Source organism: Passer montanus, unplaced genomic scaffold (genome assembly GCF_014805655.1).
Source record: "Passer montanus isolate IOZ18808 unplaced genomic scaffold, ASM1480565v1 scaffold36, whole genome shotgun sequence".
NCBI lineage: Eukaryota > Metazoa > Chordata > Aves > Passeriformes > Passeridae > Passer > Passer montanus.
The window spans coordinates 8,161,536-8,184,954 of record NW_024368374.1 but is presented as its reverse complement, the minus strand read 5'-3'; the positions used below and the strand labels follow the sequence as shown (position 1 = coordinate 8,184,954).

General features: G+C 37.4%; 1 protein-coding gene across 3 annotated transcripts in view; it reads left to right on the top strand.

Moving 5' to 3' along the window:
- INTS6 (integrator complex subunit 6) overlaps positions 1-23,419 on the top strand; it is a 38,684-nt gene that overhangs the window by 1,090 nt on the left and 14,175 nt on the right. For all 3 annotated transcript variants that reach the window (XM_039716652.1, XM_039716653.1, XM_039716654.1), the window contains 3 exons: positions 482-631; positions 15,540-15,629; positions 22,620-22,803. In XM_039716652.1, coding sequence (XP_039572586.1) covers positions 482-631; positions 15,540-15,629; positions 22,620-22,803 — 424 coding nt within the window. The remainder of the gene's footprint in view (positions 1-481; positions 632-15,539; positions 15,630-22,619; positions 22,804-23,419) is intronic.

The following is a 23,419-nucleotide window of genomic DNA, read 5'->3' as shown; positions in this document are numbered from 1 at the left end:
CGGCTGGGAAGGGGCGAGCCGGGGGAAGCACCGACTTCAGCCCGGAGAGCCCCGGACTCGGAAGGGGACGGCCCTTCCCTGGCCCCGCCGCGGCGGGGGGGCACGCGGGGGAAGGGGGCGGTGGGTCCACATGACACAGGACGGTGAACCTGTTGGAGGTCGCTTCACAGCGCAGTTGGCTTCCATCTGCAGGGCTCCGGGAGGGTGGTGTAAATAACTCTTTAAGGTTCGGGCACCGGTGTCACCAAAGAAATATGTCCCGTGGAACAAAGCAAAAATGCTCGTTTGGTATATGGGGAGTTCTAAGGATTAAGAGAAGCGTATAATTTCAGGCTTTTTGAAGCAACATCAAATACTAACTTCTGAGGTGTTTTATTATCATTTGTGGTGAGCTGCATGTAGCAGGGGAGGCTCTTTGTAGCCTAACAGGAAGGCAAAACTCGTATCTGCAGAATAAATCTTTTCACATTTCCCTTTGCAGGCTGGCTGGAAGGAAAACCATGCAACGTTTATGAATGAACTGAAAAACCTTCAAGCTGAAGGACTTACGACTCTTGGCCAGTCCCTAAGGACAGCTTTTGATTTATTAAACTTAAATAGATTAGTAACTGGCATAGACAACTATGGGCAGGTAGGTTGACTGTTACTAGGTGGAAAAATCTTAAAACACAAAACTTCCCAGAGACAGCAATTAACTAGTTGTCTAAAGTGGCATCTTCATGGAATATTCAATATGGGGGCTTCTTCAAAAATTAAGCAGAACTCCACTACCTTGAAGAAATACAGCCCGTGAATTCGGTACCCAACTTTTGTTCTTCAATTTCAGTAATTTCTCAGTTTTTAAGCTGTGATACAGCCTCCAAGTTGACCTTTTCAGTTCAAATTTTCCCTTTTTTGTTGAGTCTGTGTTCAGTACCTTAGCTGGTGAGCCTCATAGGGTTGTAAAAACTTTGCTTTCTCTGTACAGTGCTGAACAGTTTGGGCGATGAGCCATTTTTCTAACAACACTGCATATCCAAAAGTACTGGAAGGAGCACTTTTTCAAAACACTTTCTTTCCAGTGAGTTTACCACAACATTTCTCTGCATACATGTATTTTTATGAACCTGCCTATTGTATCAGAGCCATGAGAAGCTGTGCTTTCTTTAATGTCTCTATCTTGACTATCCCTTTAAAACAGTTTTTTGGTGTGGGCCAGCTTTTTCATGCTCATTAGTATGAGCTCCTGAAATACAGACATTGTAGGTTAAACAGCATGCTTTAGGACTCAGAGTTCTTTCTGCTGCTGGATCAAAGCCTGGATTTGTTTCACATGAAGGATGCTATTAGGACTTCACATGTGGGGCATACCAACTTGAATCTCCCCTTTTTGTTTGTTATTCTCATGTAATTGTGTCCACTATCTGAGGATTAGTACTTAGTACTGCTCTTGGTATTTAACAAGGGAATGTTGTTGTGAACATAAGTCCCCCTTCTTCCCCCACTATTTCCCAGTCTAAGCAGAGTTTGTGATAACATGCCACATGGGTTTATGAAGGAAATTTGTCATGGTGCATTGTATGGCTTTACCATGAGATCATCAAGTGAGCCTAAACATTTTAAAAATGCCTGTTAAGTGATAAAACTTTAAAAAGGGCTAGTTCCACACATGGGGTTTTTTTCCTATGGCCATCTGATGTCCTCATACATCTGTGTGTAATTTTCCCATTTTTCTGGTGTTTTTGTTTAGTTACAGGAGCTGTATTCTTGAACACTTAACCCCTGTAGGCCCATACACTGACTATTGCTCTTTTCCATTGCTACTGATAATTATTCTAATTAAACCCATGTCAAATAATTCTCTAAGTGAGCTAGCTGTGATCAACTACTCAAGTAGGCAGTTGAGTTTTCATGATTGTTTTGACTTGCTAGTAGTGTTCATTGCTGCAACAGCTGCTCTTTTGCCTGTGAAGCAATGACTTTTTCTTTGTCTGATCTGTTCTGGTTGTAAGCCTCTCTGGGCTTGAACCCACTGTCACTTAAGCACAATTTTGCTCCATTCCACATGTGGAGCTGGCTGTTGAAGAGGTATTCACAATGTGCAGTCAGGTGACTAAATAGAAACTCTAACTCTTTTTAGCATCTGTGAAAGTAGATGACTCTATTGCAAGTGGCAGGTCATCTGCTGCTAAAGTCAAAGTGTTTCCATTTTGGCTATTCTAACCAAAATAGCAATTTTTAAAAAATAAATCAAATTCCACAACATTTAACTGATCATTCAGCATTTGCAGGATGAGCTCTAGGGCAGCTAATTGTCTTCATCTTCACATTGGTCTTTGAAACTATGGCTTGATAGCCTGTCATTGTCCTGTTACTTTTGTCTACCACCTAAAATTCAGTCCAGACAAATCACTGTTTAACCATACATAGTATGAGAAACTTAAAAATCCAGGAAAATAAAAGTGGCCAGAATGCTCAGTTGCATTTTAAATAGTTTTCACTCAGAACATAAATTGCTCATTAACTTTTTTCTAAAGCAGCTACAAATATTAACACTATAAAACAGTAATTAACTGAAATATAGCAGGCAGATATTTGAAGACTGAGTATGTCAGAGTAACAGAAGATAATTTTATGAAAAATAGCAACATACCATCTGAAGTGTGGAACTATGTGACGTAATAAAATCCAAACTGATTAATATTCTGTGGGAAGTTTCTCTGGCTAAAAGTCTTTTGACTGTCAGGCTTGTATTTTGGTGTACTGACAAACTTCTAAGATATTTGCCAAGGTCCACTTGTTACACAAAAACAAATTGTAAACCAGACTTTTCTTACACATGCTATTAACAAGACACGATACAAGCCTGATGGGATTGTCTGGTTATCTCTCCACCAGTGTCATCTTGTTCCCCTGCTGAGTGTGAACTGTTGGTTTAAATGGCAGAGTGACTCAGTTTCTTTCAGAGTTGACCAGAGTTCTCCATCAGCTGATCTGCTGAACAAGGATGATGGCTGAATGGTCATTCTGGAGTTGGGGAAAATCTGCTTCATATTTTCTTGCTGCATTAATGTTTGGATTTTTATTACGAGTATTTATCATACTGCATATGCAGTGATTGAGTTACCATGTGATCAGCTGATCACAAGATCTCACATTTAGATCTTAAAGGACACTGTCAACACACTTAGATTGTCAAAAGCCTGGAAGATTTTTTTCATTAGCTATTTCTTATATAAATGCTATGGTAGGGCTTTTTAAATTATTTTCTTACTGAGGGGTTGCTAGATCCAATTGTTTTGGAGGCTTTTGTCGAGAAAAAATGGTTTTGAAAAGTACACATTTTAAGGTGGCTGTTCCTTAAACTTTTGCAGCACATTCAGATTGATAATTGCGATATTGCACTGCTTGGATCAAATATGTTTTTTCCCCTTTAGTATGCTTTGTTATGATTATGATAGCAGAAGAATAAACCTTCAAATACAGTGTCAGCTTTTAGCATTCACTAAAAATAGTGATCCTTTTCACCTGCATTTTTATGGAGAGCTTAGGAAAAAATGTAACATTTGGATGTCTCCAGGAAGAAATCAGTTTAAACACATCAAATTCAGTAAGGGTTTACTGTCCCATCACACAAAATATTGTACTTCATTAGCCCAGTTTACAATTAGATAATTGCCTTCTTATTTTCTCCAGTTCAGCTTTTCCATTATTTCAGGTAGTCTGAAATACCAAGCCTTTCACTGGCAGGTTTTTTGTCCTCTTGCAATATGCTCTTAAGTCTTGTAGCTATGGCTTGTTCAGCAGGACATGAGTAGTCACAATTTAACCAAATAGTTTTGAGTATAGCAAATGTGCAGCTTGTTTTAGTTCATAGAAAGGTTAAATACTGATAGATGTTTCTGTGGAAACAGAAAGCATTCAAAATGTAACTGCTGTTACAGTAGAGTGAAAATGTAAACAAATGGTTGAAATGAGCCATCAACTTCAGTTACTTGCAGTTTGTAGTGAGGTTTCTGACACTAGGCACTGGATCTGAGGTGGGTAAAATATGTATCAATGGTGTTTTGATACATGCCAAAGACCAACGTAGCCCTACCAAAGCTGGAATCCAGTGGATGCTTGAGATTGCTAATATTCTGATTTATTGATACCATGTTTCACATTGCCTCTTATTTGTAGAATGATGAAAGTCTCTTACTGTTTTTTTCAGCAGTATTGCATAGAATAAGGTTTGGGAGGATAAAATACACTTAACTGAATGGATTTCAAAGTATTTTTACTATTTTTTTCAGGATGAAATTGTTTTAATACTAAATATAGCAAATGCTTTTCAATAATATAAGCTTTTTATGAGTTTTTTAATTCACTAGAGTATCTTGCATATTTTTCAGCAGCATTACTACTGCTATGAGATGAGTTTGACTTCTAAACGAATCTAATGTAACAAAAGCACATGCTAACTTTGTTGCTCTGAAACAGAAAAGTCAACTAATGTGTCTAAACCAAATGGATTTAGACTAGGTATTTTCCATTCACAGTGATAAGATGCTGCGTGGATTTAGATTAGCACAAGAAACACTGTTTGGGTGACTTACCAGGCTGTGTACAGTCTTGGTGAAAGCCTTTAATTCTGCAGTATATATCACATATGAACAGAAGCATAACTAAAGTCTTTTGAGGAAAAAAACTAAAATCCATATGGAATTCAACTAATAAAGAATGTTTTTTAAGAATGCACTCAGAGTTGGAAGTTGGAAGGTATCCTGCACATGATGGCATTGTTTTTAAATAACTTAAGTTTTTTCCAAGTGTTTTGGTTATGCCATGAATCACCATCAAATGACACAATCTGAGGTTAGCTGCTACTTTATAGTTCTTTCTTAGTATAGGTTTAGACCCATTTATAGCTACAGTAGCAGAATTGCTGATGTGTTTCCACAGTAAAATTTGGCACTGGTCTGTAAGTTCAGGGTGCTTTGCCACAATGGCTTAAATACTGTATTACTCCAAATACAGGTACACAGTGTACCTAGGAGATAATGTCTAATCACACTTGTAGACACAAGACAGCTTGAAGTCACACATTCTAGGTTGACTGCTTGCCTGTATGCTTGTCTAGGGTTTCCTGAGCTTATAAAACCATAAAAATCAATGTGAAAAAGATCCTGTTCCCTAACATGGACTACAGTATGCTTCCTGCAGTGATATGTTCTGTTTTCTTTAAATTGTTGAGCAGTTTTATTTTCCTAAGAGACTTTTGAGGATTGTTACTGAATTTTGTTACTCTCAAAAGTCAAAATACTTTTTGTATGGCTTCTGTCTTGGTATTTTGGGATCATTATGTACTGCACTGAAATGGCCTGTGCTGCATGTGCCTCCAAATTTGGAACCAAAGTTTAGGTTAGCATTTCCTGCTTTGTCATGCTGGCACGGTTGCACATGCAGTCTGCCGCTCATGTTGGTAGAGGCAGAGATTTACACTTCCAGAGTAGCTCTCCTGATCTCTTTTTTTGCCCCTCTCCCCCCAAAAAAACCAAATAGGACCATTTCAGACAGTAGTAAACATCACAAGTGTAAGTGTAATAATGGCAGAAATATGAGAAGCTTTCTCACAGTCTGATATTTTCTGTGGAATGGCAATGGATTTAACATGAACCTGTATGCCTGCTGATGTCAAAGATCTGTATGTGAAGTGCTGGTAAAAATCAACCATTCTCATCTGCTGTGTGATGAAATTAAGCATATTGGTTTGAACTTACACCTTTTAGACCATAACCTTTAAACATGCTGTCCTTGTTTTAGAATATCTTCTAGTGAGAGCTACAGCAGGCACTGTTAAGGTGTTTTTTTGTGATGTGGAACTGCTTGGCCTTTAGTCTTCCCAGTACAACCAAGTTCAGCAAAAATCTTAAATGTTTTAAAAATTACTTGTCTAGTTCCAATCCAGTATGTTTTTCAAGAATTTGAACCTTTCATTAAGTACTTCATTTTTTCCAATGAAAACAATTTCCTCAATCTGTTCCAGTAGCCGAAAGAGGATACTTCAAACAAATTTGATTTGGAAGGGGCAGTGCCATAACATAATGATTCATAATTTATTTGTGTACACTATGTGTTTTGTCCAGGTACATTGAATAAATACAAAGTATGTCATTGGATTCATGTAGGGCACTTACAGGGTTTCCTGATGCTCAGTATACAGAATGAGTGAAAAGTGGGCATCTCTGTTGCAACAGTTCTGCCCTCCCAGCTTTGAATCCCAGAGTGCCACCTTGATTGTATGCATCTGTCTGTAAGGCAAACTCAGCCTAGATCTCTGCTCTGGACCTTGTGGCCTCTTGTGGGTTCATAGTTGCACTAACCTTGCTTCAAGTTGTGTGACTTCACGTAGTAAAACAAGTCAGTGATTGATCAGTGACATTAATAAACTGGACTGAACTGTATTGGTTTAGAACACCTAAGTTGCTCCTGCTGTTGTGGTGATAAACTCCAGGAAGGAATTGTGGGGGAGTCTTCAGGAAGTTATTATGAAGAATTGCTCTGTGTTCATAGGTCAGTAAGCTACTTTTAGTCAGCTTATCAGTACTCTAGATTATTAACCCCTAAATTGTGGGGAGATTTTTGTAAACAACTCTGTATTTTCTCCTTGTTGGTGTGTATTTTGATTAGGTTTTTTCCCTTCTAATTAGTGTTCAGGCAACTGTAGGACTTGTTACCCTTCTCCAGCCTATGGAGAGCAGAGGCCTGGCTGAGTCTGTGAATTGCACTGACTGAGCCAGAACCAGCTGTGTAAAGTCATTGCTGTGAAGCAGAAAGGCTTCTGTAATTAGGGACTTGATCCAGGGCTTGGCAAGGTCAGTTATTTTTGGAATAAAACATTCAGAAATATTTTTAGGAAATAAAACCAAAATAATCTTAAACTCAGAGTCGTTTGAGCTCATTTTAAAGTTACGTTTGGTATGGATTGTGTTATTTTATTTTTCTTAGAAAAAGTTTATAAAGGCTCAAATAGAACCTATTTTTAGCAGCTTGCATTTACTATGCTCACTCAAATAGCTTCAAAAACTCCTGTAACTTATTGGCTGTTTATCCAATTCCAGGTGACTTCAGTAGTGATGCATTTATTAATCTGTAACTAACTGATAAGGTGCATCTTTTTCTGTAAGTTACCTTAAAAATAAGATGCAAGTTGTGATTGCAGTTGATTTTGCTGCTTAGGTAAATAATTTAAGAAAAAGATAAGTTCTTCCCCTTCTGGCATGATATGTCTATTACATCAGTACTTAAATGTTTCAAATGTTAGTGGCATTTTGTTCTTCATTTCAATGTGGTTTGTCAGTGTTTAGTTACTTGCTGGAATTCATTATGTATAAAAGCCCTGTTCTATGCATGTTTTATTTTTTTTAACTGTGGCGTAATTGTGAAAGATTGAAGGACTGAATTGTTTTTGAAACTTACCAAGGACTTAATCTAAATTGGAGCACTTACTAGTTAATCAAGAAATTATCACTTATATAATGTGATATTTAAAACTCAATTAGATCTGTTCTTAAATGAAAGAAAGAGGACAAACCTGTATATTAACCTGTGATTTTTGAAACTCTATGACTTACTAATGTTGGGACCTTTCTCATTTAGGCACATGAAAGTATCTTGTGGTTTTAAATTTGAGGTCTTAGTAAATCTACTATGTAGATCATTCCTTTATTGATCAACATGAACAGAGTCTTAAACTGCTTCCTTAACACATGCCTTCTGTTGTCACATGTGTATTATTCAATATGGAGATTGTGTATTCCAAAATGATCTGTTCTTGCATTGAAACTCATTTTCAGGCTAATTTGAGTTGCCGCTTTTGTTTTCTTGCTGTTAGTTTTGGTTTTGTTCTTGGCACAAACTTTTTGAGAGAGTTCCAAAATGACTGAAGTTGCGCAATTAAATAGTCTTTAAGCAGTTCATTCGGTGCCAGACTTGGAAACTCAATGTGTAAAGTTATGAGCATCTATAAAAATTATACTAAGCACAGTGAATTTTTTGTGGCATGTTTCAGGATGGATATGCAATGACATCATTGCCTATAGAACACAAACTTGCAATCTTTAGCAAAGCAAGCAACTGATACGCATAGATATGTTTCTGTGACTTTGTTTTTGAAAATGGGTTTGCTATCTCTTGTGCAATTCAGATAGCTGTTTTGTCTCTAGCATTTCTAATTGTAGAAATGGTTTTTGCTGTACAGCTTTGACTGGACATGGCTAGTTTAAGGTGATGTGTTTGGAGGTTCAGTAGTCAATTGAAGTCATAAATGGCTATTTCAAAAAAGATTTTTGGAGATAATGCCTAGGTCCAAAATACCAAGGAGCAAATTACTTGCTTTTGTTCCATGTATTTTCCTCAATACCTTAAATTTCCTTTTCTTAAATGGAACCTAGGCAGCCTGTGTTATGGACACAATGGTTGTTTCAAGAATTCTCCCTTAGTTCTATAACAGATACGCTGAGGAGTTTGATCTCTGGCTCAGCCTTAGGAAAAGTCCTCTGTCGTAACTGTGTTTGGCTTTGGAAGCCTTGTGCTAACTGATTTATCTTTAAATTTCTTTTTATTTAAGTCTATAGCTTAATTTGTTCGTGGTTGCCTGAAATGCAGAAAGCTTTATGCCACCAAGCAGTGGTATGTACAAACACTGTATGAGCAAAAAATAATTCATTTACTGCTAATCTGTAGTGCTAGTAAGAAATGAAACTGAAACCATGTAACTGCCTTGTAATCCTACATAGGTATTCCAGTTAAGAAACTGTGACTAGCCCATGTCTTGGGCACTATAGTAACTCTTAGGTATTTGTTATGTAGTTAACTAAATAATTGTCTAGAACATGGGAAATTAATTTGCCTACAATAACCTTGCTGTAGTCTATGAAGGAAGACAGCTGGTTTTAGATTTTGTAGTCTTGCCTCATAGAGAAAAGATATTTTTTGGTAGCCATCCTTTCTGTAAAATTGTTGCAATTTTGTGGACTTTCAGAGTAGGAGTGCAGGAGAAATGATTGCTGCTTGAAAAGCATTTTGCATTTATTTGGGGGGGAGGGAGAGAGATGGTGTGTTAATAGAAACATGGGTTCAGACCTTGATAAATTCTACTGGACCTTCTTTAAACTCTGTTTTTGAGGTCTTCTCCAAAAGACAAAATAATTTGAGATAGAATACTGGGGCAGAGGGTGGAGGGGAAGGTTAGCTTCAATAGTGGAGGGAATGTGTCCAAAATACAGTTCAGTGTTTGTGGCTGAGCCTTCCAAAGATGGACAGTATGTGCTTCTAAAAAAGGAATTATAGTATGTGCTTCCATGGTGTCTAGAAACCATGAACCAACTGCTGGATTGAATACATGTTAAGAAATTAGAGTTCAGTGAGGGATTACTTCTTGTTTGTACTGACACAAGAACATTTAGGGTTTTTAGAAATATAGCTTTAGACAGGAGGTATTAACCTGTTCCTGTGTGTCTTGAGGTAGTATGCAAACAGAGCATGCCTCAGGTTTTCTTGTTGCTCAATTCACCTCACATGAGGATTTTATTAACTTGTGCCCCCTCTGCTGGCTGGTGTTCCAATTACAAAGTAAAATACAAGCTTATATAGGTGAGGTACTCTTTGATTAGGCTGTTTTGGCCAAATAGCAGTTTATGAATGTTGCTTTTATGCAGCTGAAACTATGGCAAAACCCATAGGAGAATTTGGGAGAATCCGTGGTAGTGTTGAGAGTTGGTGTTTCCAGAGTACAGTTACTGTTTTGGCCTCAGTCAAGACTGCTTAAGCATTTGTCAAACCTGTTTCTTTCCCTCATCCCTGAGCCGAAGAAGTGTGATCTTTCTATTCACCCTGGGTGTGTTATATATACAGAGGAGCTAGATCTTTATCATTTTTGGGACCACACTTTGGTCTTCTAAAACATGCTATCACCTGCTTTTCTGAATGCATTTGTTTTCCCCTTAAGATTTAGAGTTCTCTTCTTTTGGTTGTAGTGAGGTGATCTCTCAAATTATGTTTAGCAGGTGATGAATTTTCCTGTGTTCTTCCTGAAACCTGTCTGTTGGTGAGGTAGGGTCCCAGCTGCCTAGTGTGAACAAAAGACAGAGCGCAAGTCCTCCCATCTTCAGTACTGTAGAGAGAGCTGAAAGATGTCAGTATTATGACAGGATGCTTTGTCCATACTGCAGGTGTGTGTGTGGACTAGCTCTAATAGAAAGAATCATCCTGCAGCCCTTTCAGAAAAACATTGGGCATTTCTTCTTGGAGATAGTGTAATTTCCAGAATGGGGCTTTTATTAGGTTATTTCATAAGATTCCTCTTTGTGACTAGTGTTGTTGCCGTTGTCATTAATCAGGCATCAAGGGAGATTTCTGGTTTGTATTAAAATTTATTTTATGGCTTGAAAGCTTAACATATTTCAAAACACCCATCCTGTGTAAAGCTCGAACTGGGTGGTGTAGCTCCCATTAAACTTTCTTCTGTGGCTTCTGAAAGTGATCTTGAAATACATCTGCTATACAAATATCTGATCTTCTACTAAGACAACTGCTGCCACTGCAAAACTGTATTATATATTGAATAATCAACAGTATCAAGGGAACATATTGAAATCTTTATGGACAGCAAGATAGATGAGTTGGCAACTTTCTTTGTGTGTGAAGTCCATCTTTGTCAGATCTTAAGCCTGTACAGAATTTGTATGTTCTTCAGTGCTTACTCCTTCAGGCTGAAAGCAGAGAAGTTTATCTGACACTGAGGTGCTTCCACTTCATAGAATCAATTTCAGTTCTAAAACAGACACAGTAAATAAATACAATTGCAAAATTATTTTTATCATGCAGGTTCAGTCAATTAGATAACACTGTGACAGAATTTAGCAGTGCTATATTTTTCAGTGGCCACAGAATTATGGTTCTCGTTATGGTGGCATATCATGTGAGAGGTCAGATTTATCAATGCAAATGTTGTGGTAGAATTGGACTGCCCTTTTTGCACTCTCCCACCCACAACATATTCTTCCTTGTGTTCTCATAGATCAAAGTTTAGTACTGTAGTGCATTACATGTATTTGCCTGGTTGTAGTGTGTGTCGACATACATTTGAAAATCCATAAAGGCAAAGTAATTTTTGTAGAGTTTAATTGCCAGCTATAAATTGACTGAAATACTGCTGTGATACCAGTGTATTCACCTGTGCTTGTGACTTGGGAAACAGTTGTGCAAAAGCATGAAATACACTTAGTTCTATAGGACTTGCCAAGTACAGTGATTAATTCTGTGGGGATACAGGAAATAGCCAAAGCTGCTGAAAGTGTGAGTGCAACGTGTAAGAAGTTGCACAAGATGCTGCAGTTCTTATATAACTGATGATGAGAACAGTTGTTAATACCTCTGTGTTCTTGACTGATAGTATTCTGCCTTGAGCAATGAAGGGGAAAGTTTCCAATAAATGTTAATGTCTTAGACATTTCATGATTTTGCTAAAGCGTAACTGAAGTTTCTAAGAAACAAAAAAAAGTGAAAACTGTTATGGATTTGGACCATCTGTTTTAGTTTGAAATTCAAGCTCAGTGTTTTGATATTTTTTGAAGCTGTTTATCAGTTTAAAAATAGCTTTAAAGCTAATAATTTTTGTCATTCTGACTTCTAGATTTCATTTTAAGTTATTGCTTTTGAACAATGGTTGCTCACAGATTCTCAGGAGAATTTGAGATGCTTGACCTTCTAAATTATAAAAAACCAAGAGTGAATAAAAAAATTGATACTGCAATTTTGTATTTCCTGGCCACATGTCTAAATTTGACGGAGTTAGGGCTGATACTTCTGAAAATGAAAAGGCTCTGCTGAGATAATATAATGGGACATAGATGTACAATGCAGCTTTCAGAGTTTGGTGATTTACTGAATTGAAAGTGTACCTTTTAGACATTTCTTGTGATCTCAAAATGCGTTTTTTCCAGTTCTTATGGATATGTTCTACTAAAAAATATGCACTCCAGTTCATGTCTATTTTCAGCTTCCAACCTTTCGTGGGCTTGAAGTTTCTGTACTACTAAAAACTTATTTTTGTAGTAGTTGCTTATTGTGTCATTTTTAGTCTTTGATTTGGTATGTTTTGGTCACATTTCTACCTCATCCATTTCTTCAGTTCTGCAACATTTCTGACTCTGAAATTAATATTTAAATATGTGCTTTGGGATAACAGTAGTCTTTATCTTCTCTTCCTGCATATATAATATTGTATACTTGCATATGTAAAGGTCAGAATTGGTCTTGATCTGCTTTACCTCTACACTTGGAAGAAAGAAAAAAAAAATCATATGTGTATTATTAATTAGTCACGCTGAAATTTGGTGCTAAGCTTACTTGCCAGTGGGAGTGAATTCTTAGTTGTGAGAGCCTTAACCTTGCAATAACGTGTTTTGATAATTTGATACACTTCTGGCTTGATGTGAGGCTCCCTCTGAGAGCATCACACAAGCTGGAGTGGCATGGGATGCCTCTTACTGTGACCCCTTGTGAGTGGTGTGGAGCTCAGTTGTGCTCTGTATTTGTGTGTTATCTGAGCACAGACCTGCTTCATCTGGAGACCAAGGGAAAGGCAACCAATGCAGCTGAGCTGCTTTGTGTTTTGAAGCAGTCATGAAGCTGTCAAATTGTTCAAATGGAAGTGTTGTGTAATATTAAGTTAGCTTTAAGGCTTTGAATCTCTTGCTTGTTCCTTTTTAGTCAAGCAAACTTTCCCTGGTATTGATGCTGAGTTTTAAGTAATTTTGTTTCCAGAAGAGGTCTGTGGGCTTTTTGTTGTCTTGGTGCGCATCTGTCCTTGAAAATGTAGATTGTGAATGTAAAAATCCTCCTCATACCTTGTTACAGGGTGGTCAGCCATTAAAACTGTAGGTGCTTCTTCCTTTTTTCACCACTGCTAAAACTTTGAGAAGGAAAAGCAGTGTGTTAAAAAGAATTTGCTTCTGAAATAAATAAAACCTCATGCTGGTTAGCTAGTTATCAGAGTAAGTTGTAAACAGGCTTATTATTTATACCTTGCTATCCTGAGACGCTTTCCCCAGTGCATTGCAGCATACCTGTAAGCTGCCAAAGAGATGGTAGTGTACACTGTCACTCCCTGTTCCTCTGCTTATCCAAAATAATTGGGCTGGACTGAATTAATTACCTATGCATTTACAGTCAGTGATGTTGCTATATATTTTGAAGACTGATATTTCAAAGATTTGTAAATGCTGTTTTTTTAAAAAGTGTATTTCTAGGGGGAGACAAATAGAAAGTAATTTGATTACTGTAGAATTAGATTAACTAGATAGAAATAAAGTTCTGAACCAGTTGTTGACAGAAGTGCTGCAGTTTAGTTAAAAGAATTGGTAAGTCTTCAATTCAATTTTATGATGTCTGACTGTTGAGAGCTTACATAAATAAGAGGGGGTTTTGTTGGAGGAATACTTGACTCAATACTGGTTTTGAATGCCTTCATATAACTAAGGTGAGGAGCAGGTCAGAAGAGTCAGTGGTCTTTAAAAAGTAATGACATGGAAATTTTAAATCAAAAGTAGTAAATCTCAGTAATAGGCTTTTTTACCAAAATTCTTCCATGATACATTTTAATTATCTTTCTGAAAACAATTGATTATTAGTATGTGAGTGACTATCCTTTGTATATGTAAAATGCTTGTGAAATTACAAAGAGTAGCCTGAGGATTAAGGCATTTCTCCCTCAGACGTGTTTCATAGGGAACTCAAGTGTAACAACTCTTGTTTTCTTCCTTATAATGTCATGAACATTCTAACACCAATTGTTTAAGGCTTAAACTTTGGATGGGAAAAAAACTGTGACAAAGTACAGTTAAGGAATAAAAAACTTTTTCAAATGATGAGGATATCCGGATAAAAGGTGTTGTCAGAGATGGGAATTTTAATACTTGTATTTGAATTGCACCAGCATATTAACTTAGCATTGCTTATGACATTGTAAACATTATAAATCTGTGTTTTTATTAGTTGTCAATTCATTTTTACAATAACTTATTAGTAGTAGAGTTCAAGTATTTTTATGGGCAGTATTCGTGAGAAATACCTATTTATAAACCTTGCTTTCTGTGTTATTTCAGTGCAATGTAATTAGCTTCCAGCTGATGTTTTGCAGTTGTGGTAAACTATTAGTTGGTAGAAAAACATACTGTTAAGAATTAAATAAGACTAAATATTCTTAGGAAATTATTTTAATTAAAATGGAGTGTTTCGAGGGTTCTTAAATCCTTTTGAGTAATTGTTTAAATTAAATTACAAAGTAGCTTGGCTTTCATGGGAGAGATTGATCTTTGTTTTGATTTGATTTTTGCTTATTTTTTGTAGTAATGGTATGCTATTAGAAAAGAAATCTTAAATTTTTTTTCGGTAAGGTTTGGGAAAATATTGACCATTATGATTGTGGTGCTGCCACAGTAGTAAAACTAGATACCCTTCACCAAATATATTTGAGATTGTTAAATAATAGTTCTGTTTGAAGCACAAAATCAGTAGATGATCTTTTATATTTAATGGGTTCTAAAAATGGATTTGAAAAGTCTTTTAAAACCTGTTAGTTCTCCCTCCACGTTTCTAGAGTAAATCGCAGCCATTCATCAGATAGTTTGTCTTTATAAGCAGAACTAGGCTGTGGATTTAGTTACATTTTTCTTTGTTTCCTGAGGAAGAAAAACAAGGCCTTGAGATCAACAAGAGAAGAACAGGACCTACTAAACAAAATCTTGTGATGACTTTTATTCAGTCCATTATTAACCCTAGGTAGAGTGAAATGTGTTACTTAAGCTTGGAGTTGATGTATCTGTGGAATGCTTTGGAATTCTTTTTCAGAAGGCACAGAAAGCTCCTAGAATACTGGCAGTAGATAAAGGAATAACAATAACTGACCTCAAGTTTTTGCCACAGCTAGGCTAGCTGCCTGTCTTGCTGGGATCCTGGAATATCTTGCCTTGTATATGTTTCTATCCTAAATGATACATATAGAAAGTTTATCTATTTTTCAAGTATTTGTTTCTGAAGTAGATTTTATGTATGCATGGTGAACCACTTTGATCAGAATGGAACGGGTGCTATTTATGTCAGTCTTAGGGTCATGATCACAAGATACCATGCAGTTACTTTGGTTGGACACAAAGTAATTAAATCACGCAAAATCAGTCCCAGAATAGGGGGAATTGAAAGTATCTTTTGAGGAGATGGTTTCTTCCCTAAACAGCTGCTAGTTTGTCAGAGTACGTTGGCAAGACTTATTCTTGAAGTCTTGTGTTAACCATTTTTGCTGTTTCTGTATGCACTCATTGAATACAGACATGCTAAGTGTCCAGCATTCCGTGGTCTGAGTGTAAAAAGGCTCAGAAACCCACTGTGCTGCAATATGCAGTGCATGAGAATAAATACCTCAAGCTTTGTTGTTTTGTTAGTCGATATCAGTGGCTATTTAATGACTGAACAGAGTTTGTTGCATCATTTTAAGTAACTGCTTTCTTTCCTCTTAGGGACGGAACCCTTTTTTTCTGGAGCCAGCAATAATTATAACAGTTACTGATGGAAGTAAATTAACTACTACCAGTGGGATACAGGAAGAGGTAAGATCTAACCTATGGTTACAGTAATGTGTACTAAATATTGTTTAAACATTGATACTGTTTACAGTAGGAGAATAAGTGGCTCCTCAGAAGAATGCTCATTAATAGCTTAAACTTGCTTGTCTTGATTAATTTCAAGTGATTTATTTTGATTTCAAGTAATTTTATGCAATAGTACTATGAAAAACCAAATAACTCTTTCCTTCATGTAACAGAAACCTGTGGTGCAATTGTTGGTCTGTTTAGTAAAATGAGTTTGCCCTTTCTGTCTAAGGAGTTCATGGCTTTTAAACTATGTTAGCAGAAAAAATTGATTTCTATAAAGCATGTGTGTCCTTAATTGGTCTTGATACAAGACCAATTTTTGTATAGACCCGTTAAAGTAATGATTTCCCAAAGGATGTCGTCACTAGGGAGTATGTGAAACATGTACTACTTTCACACTGAGTTCTTAAAAAGATTATAATCAAATCAGTAGTGTTTATAATTCAAGGTAAGAACTGAAGAAATATATTCCAAGTTAAATCTGTAGAGCAGTTTAAAATCAAGTTCTTGATATATGGAGTACCCACTCAGACATCTGGCAAACTCAGAGGTACAGCAAATGCTGAGGCGTTGAGCTATTTTAACTTACTGGCCATTTTGAGTTCTTTCCTTAAAAAGATGCAAGTGGTAGGATTGGTCTGGCCAGCTCAGTGCCCATTCCATGCAGTAGTGAAAAAATAAAAACAAGCCAAAAACCAAAACAAACTATAACAAATCCCTAAGCTCATTTCCTTTTCAGGGAAAAGGTTAATATCCAAAGGTCCATTTTAAAACTTAAGCAGGGAATTCAGACTTTTGCTTGTGCTGCACCACATTTGACTGTACAGATTAACTTGTACTTTGCTGTTCATTAGTTACTCAGATTTCTCCTAATAATCTATTATATTGCATTCTTACAGCACTTACAGAATTTGTCTGTATGAAAAGTGGTATTTGAGTGGTTTTGTAACATGTCTGACTTGAAGAGGGTTGAATGATTGTGTAATTCTGTGTGGACTCCTAACAAGCATAGCTAGTAACTGAAAGGGAATACCTGGATACATGGTAACAAGTAGGTTATCTGTGTGAAATCTAACTTCCATTGTACTTTTTTTTACCCATTAAGCTATTTTCAGATGAATTCCGTGATAGAATGTGTGCAGTCCAAAATCCTGACTAGAGTAGTCTGACACTCTTAGAGTCCTCTGCAACATACAGTGCTGTTAGCAGCAGAATACTGTTTTGGGTAATCTTTCAGCTGTGTGCATTGTTTGTTGAGAAGAATCTCTGTTGTCAGATGACTTGTAAAATCTCACACTGACATACTGGAGTGAGGAACACAAAGGTGCTCAGAGGGTGAAACTCATAACTTCTGGGTAGAGGCTGAGAACTGGGTTTGTTCAGTCTTCAGAAGAGAAGACTGGGGAGTGCTTTACCACCCTCTGCAACAGTTGAATGGGACAGGGAGCTTGTATTTTCCTGGAGGTACCCAGGACTGAGATAGGAGGCAACAGCTGCAAGTTGTCCCATGGGAAATTCTGATGAGGTATCAAGAAAATCATTAACTGTGTTGGTGATCAAATACTGGACATGTCCAGCAGTTGTGGAGATGGTAAAAGCTGCATTGGACAAGGCCCTGAGCAGTCAAAAGCCTCTGGACTGTGTAACTGTCACGTGCTCCTCCTGGTGTACGCAGTGCTGTGATTCTGTTACATCTCCTTTCATCATTGCTACTCAGAATGATTTAGGTAAGAAAGCTGCCTTAGTTAAGCTCTTTCTTTTACAACAAGAATCAGGACTTTTATAGCCAGCCAGTCTTTTTTTTGTTCCTTTTCCTTTTAAGTACAATAAGTTGTGAGTACAACTTCTTCATCTTAGGTTTCACAAGAAGACATTTTACTGGAGTCAGGCAGCCATTTGGTCATACATTCACATCTTTAAACTGCTGTAACTTAAGTTGAGACAAAGGTGGCTGCATAAATCTACTAAATTCAGACTTGGCCCATGAGCAGTGCTGATTTTTTAGTGTGTGCAATAAGTGTGTGCTGCAACCAGAGTTTGTGTTGTGATCGTGTCAAATCAGGCCCAATGTTACAATTTTGTGATTGCTAAATTGCATTCTAGAAATGCAGAATTTGCTCTAATAATAGTGAATTAATGTGGGGTTTTTTGTTATAAATAAGCCAATGTAGAGGTGTGCCATTCCTCCAGAAGGCAAAGTGACCACTGTTTTTCCTGCAAGACAAAATTTGAATGCAAACAAGTTTGTATGGTTTTCCATATGTGTGTACTGGGTGTATGTTTCATACCCAGTAAAGGATGTGATTTTTTTTCTCCTTTTTTGGCCTTAGGTTTACTGGTAGAAACATTCTTAACACTATCAAAGAGAAGAGTAACAAAGCATTGAAGGGTGCTACTGTCTTTCAGGGGTGATCTTTTGCTGTTGTCAGTGTGTGTCCTATTGATCAGAATTTTTCTTAGTCTACCCTGAGTGTCCTTGACAGTTACCTCTCAAGATGGACATGCAGAAATGAACTAGAATTAGTACAAGAACACCACCCTGGAGATGTGGAAGTTCATTGCTCCTCTTTGGTTCACTAACAAAGCTTTTTCAGCCACTTTCAAATGTCTGTTCTGTTCTTTGGGTTTGACTTTGGGGAGGCTTTTCAGAGTTGGTGTTGGAAGTGATCATATCCCACTGGCTATGACAACAGTGGTTTTACTTCCTAGCATCGACTGAGGCAGTGTATTTTTAGTTCTTTTAAGGCATATGTACAAGGGAACCAACAATGTTGGGCTTTGGTGTTTTGTTGCAGTTTTTTTTGGAAAGCCTGTGAAGCCAGCATGGAACCTGGAGGCAAGTTTTCTCAAAGCTTTGTCATTCAGATGAAGATTTGCATTCTTACCAATGAAATCAGTTTATCACTATGGGAACACTGTCATTTGCCTTAGTGTGAAGCAGTCAAGCTTAAACCCTGTTTCAGAGCTCTTGCTGAATTCTTCAGATGTCCTGTTCCTTTGTGGATTTTAAAATGGATGTTGCAGATAGAGCTTTGCCCTTTAGTGAGTACTGCTTTGTCTCTCATGGGTGTGGTTATTCTGACTGAAAACAGAAATTATATTGTCTATGCAGTTTTCTCCACCTGCACAAGTCAGTAACACTTCAGTTCTGTTCCTTCTGGCACTGCTTTTTAATGCATCAGTGCCAGTGCGCTGAAAAGTGCCAGCATCAATTCTATGTTCTGTATGGCTTGTTGACCAGACTCTTCCCTGGATTCACTAGTTTGAGTCAGAACTTAAGGAGGGGATGGGCTCATACTGTTGGCCAACCATCATTAATTAGTTGGTCTGATGTTATGGATTCCTTATGGAATGGCCTTTGCTTCTGGCCTGATCCCTCAAATTCAGTCTTAGCCCTTTCTTCATATTTCATTAAGCAAATGCATAAATGCTTGAAGAGATTTCTTACCCCTCTTCACATTATGAAATAACATACTTTTTGAGTTTTACAACAGCTGAGCGATGTTCCCTTGTCCTCCCTCAACATACCCTCTAAGTAGCATTAAACTTGTCTCTAAGACTGAAATAGAGTTCTTAGCATATTGATACATTCTGATAAATTATTATAAAAGCAAAAAGCATGAGCAATGCTGCTTGGTTTCTGTATGTTGCTATTCCTCTGATCTTCCAGTTATGAGAGGCTATTAGAGGAAGAATCTGTGGTTTTCGTGCTACTTCATCCCACAGCTGTTTGGCATTGTCACTTTGATCCTTCCCAGAGCTAATCACCTTGCATTGCACTTGTAACAGCTGTGACAAGTGTCACAGCAAGGTTCTGCTTACTGTCGAGAATAATCAGGAACTTTAAATGCTCTATTATGTTTTTTATCATAGTTTCTCCAGTTAAAACTTCTGATTTCTAAACAAATTCTGCAAGAAATATATGGCAAATATCATTAAATGTATTCTTTCTTTTCTTTATTATTCCTGTTAGCAGAAGTTTTTGGGTTCACAGCACTTGACACTTGACACTCCAAAGCTCTTGATGTGTAAATTCTTAATGTGTAACTGTCAGCTCAGGGAGTGCTGGGTGGTGGCTAATGCTGGCTGTGGAATGGCCAAGTATATCATGTATTGACATGGTGTGTCAGTTGACCTTGATGTCTTTGGGATCTCCTTGAGTTATCTCCTATGGAAGAACAATTTGTCTTCCTATGAGTTATATAACTGCATAGGATTGGATGGAAAAAGATGGGAAAACATGATGTTGATAACTGTAAGTAGAGTTTCTCAGTCTGTCAAGAGCTGATGTTCTCAGCTGGGCTTGAATGGTTATCTGTCCTTAGTCCTTCAAGGATGAAAGGCTGCATTTGCTTGGAATGTGAGATGACTTGTCCTTTTTTTGGGTACCAGAAGGGCATGCAAGGAAGGTTACTTGCCAATAGATTTTTTTTTTTGTTTGGTACAGGAAGAGAAGTTGACTGTTGGCATATTTTTTAGTGCCTAGTCTTCTAATGCCCTTTTATGAGATATCAAGATGGAGCTTCCTGTTACTACATGGGTACTAAAGCTTCAGCAGTGCTATTGGTGCCCGTTGTAGTGGGTGATCCTCTATTGCAGCCATTGCCAGAAGATCATTGTCAGACTGCCCTGCCAGTGTAGTGTTCTAATGCTTGTCTAGCTTTTTTCATCCTAGGGTCTCTAGGATCCTCTTTTTTTTTTTCTCCCGCCCAGGATTTTAGACTGTGCTGCTTCTCATGATTGCATAAATGTAGGTAGAAACAAGGACTGAGAATAAATGAACCTGCTCACCAATAACCTTGTACTGAAGAGGTCTTCTAGAACACTCTTATCTTCCACCCCCTTGTAGTTCTGGAATATTTTAGTTGTTTTAAAGGCAGGAAGAGTAGCATAAGGCACACACTGATTGTGTAGTTACATTATCATGGTGGTATTTGGGAATGGTAGGGCTTCTGTGTGCCCCTACAAATGAATGATGAGACAAGACAGCTGATTTCTAGTACTAAGCTGGGAGGACACTTGTTGTCTATATACAGTCAGATGTTGAAGACCACAGTTGGTAAATAACCTTCCCTTAGTTCAATCTACCTTTGTTTCATATTGGTTGTTGAGAAAGAGGAAAATGTGTGCATGCCTTCATATTAAAATATGCGTGGGGAAAGAAATGAAATGCAGGATGTAGAATTCTAGTCTTAGTTTCTGCTAGGTATGCAGTTGCTATGGTAATACAATACCAGTTAAAAAAAAGGTAACTGGAGATGACAAGACCAAGTTACTAATGTCTGTGGATGTGGTGATTTGAATCTATAACTTTGCCAGTATAAATGGTAAAGGATGTTAAAACTTAATTGGAATTAGATTGTTGGAAGGAAGGTGAGGACATTTGACTTGGCGGTGATTGCTTTGCATTTTGTCTTAATTTGCAAACTTTCCTGATAGTGATCTGTGCATCATGCAATGGCCAGCTTCTGACTACTCTTTGGTTTTAGAGTTCTCTACATACAACTAGCTGAGCCAATGAAATATTTTGTAGCTTGAGGTAAACTGAACTCAGGATACTGTTGGTACAGGCTCTAATGGAATACTTATATGTATAAATATTCATAGTAAAAAATATGTATATATGCTGCCCGAAGGAAAACAGTGCTGTTACATAGATGTAACAGGTTTGTTTGCTGATCAAATGTACTCTTTGGAAATAGTATATCTTCGGTCAGATCTAAGTAGGAAAGCTTGAATGGAATTCCTTAATACCCGCAAGCCAGGATGGTGGAGTCCTTGCAAATCAGTCTTCTTACAGTTGGGATTCCAGGCGGTTAACTAAGAATGTGGCACTTCTTTTAACTGAGTTACCATTGTCAGGCAGTCGTTATGGCTCTTTGTATAGAGGGGAAAGACATGCATGTCAAGCAGTTAGTTATAAATCACTGAGTTCCTTCCCTTTGACCAGTTTCGTGTAAAACATGAAGCATTTGGAGAAAATAGTTCTGTTCTTACATGTGCTCTGTGCTTGCATAACCAAAAAGAGAAATTCTGGGGGAATCATCAGGTGCGCTGAAAAGTCCAAAATACTCTAATTCTTGGCCATATTTTGAGTAGTTTTGTCATGTTTGTTCTTAATTGCAAGATTGTACAATAGATTGATTACTTTTCAAACAACCAGGTATGTGTTTTTCCCAGTATGAGATGCTGCAATTATGTAAATAGAAATAGCTGCAGGATCTGGTTTTGGAAATCAGGCTTTAATGCTTTCAAGCTATCCCTTAAAAATAAGCAAGCAAAAAAACCTTTTTAACACCTTTTTGTAATTTCTCTAACCACTATGAACTAGAAATGAAGGCAGTATATAATGAGTGCTTGTGTGGATTTGCATCAAGTTTTGAAACAGACCAGTACTTTCTTGCTAGCATTGAGCTGAGCGTTGAGAACTGGGATTTTTTTGAACGCTGCATGAGAGTAAATGAGGACATGTTGAGTTTGCTTCAGCACGTGGACTTTAACTCCCTTGTGTTTGGTGTGCTAATGGAACTGCTTGCACCACCTGAGTCATTGCTTTGGGGATGTTTTTTCCCCTTTTGTTGCTGTAGTGCTCCAGGTGAAATGAGAATTTTGCTTGTGCTAACATTGTTATCATCAGCCAGGGATGTATCAAAATTTCTGGAACTTGGAATTACTTGTTGCAAATCTGTCTGTTCGGGCCTTCTGCAGTTAAATGTTTGGATAAGCTTTCTTTTTCTCACTAATCTGTGTGAAGTATCCGGATGCAAAAAGAGCATCTAGGACCTTGTGCTGTCCTTTAGAAGCTTGTCTCAGTTTTGTTAATGAGGTATTAAGTGTGTGTGGAGAGAGAAGTGTGTTTTTATAGAGTACGTTGCCATTGCTATGAAACCTGATTTTTTGTTTCTTTTAAGAGCTGTGTATTCACAGATTTAAATCCCTTTCCAGCTCCATTTACCTCTCAATTCTCCTTTACCTGGAAGTGAGTTGACTAAGGAACCCTTTCGATGGGATCAGAGATTATTTGCTTTGGTTCTTCGTTTGCCTGGTATTACAGCACCAGAATCAGAACAGATGACAGGGGTGCCTGTGGATGACTCTGCTATCACACCTATGTGTGAAGTCACAGGAGGTGAGTGCCCTTGTTCCCCTTGACAAGTCATTGCTCTCCAAAGTGTAAATTAATTCAGTTTAGTTAAATTAATTGTGTGATTCCATGTCATGGAATAAGGATTTCTAAGTTCTTACACTCTTGTAAAAACTCTCAAGACTGTTATAATGAAACTAAAGACACTTAAGCATTAAAGCTACAGACGATTAAATGTAGCCTGTCTTGGAAGAGTGAATCTACTTTCTTCAGAAATGATTTGTAAGAAAAGTTAATTTTTCCCTACTACACCTTGGTATTGCAATTACAAATTGTAATAATTGAGTCTGTTCTGCAGTACAGTTTTTGTTAATTCCTGTCACACTATTGTCTAAAAAAGCCAAAGTGAAGGAAGTGGGGTGTTTCAGGTTTTTTCCCTCCAGAGCACACAGAATGCCTTTTAGAATGCATAATAATTCTACAAAATGGATGCTTTTCTCAGTTACAGATCATATTGCTGATATCTGAGCAATTATATTCCAGATCAAACTCAGGTATTGAGTTTATTACATTTTAAAAGTATGATGATTCTTCTAATGCATTAGAGGGGATGTAATAAAGAGGAAACAAAGGGCTTTGAAAAGTATTCCAAAAGGATTTG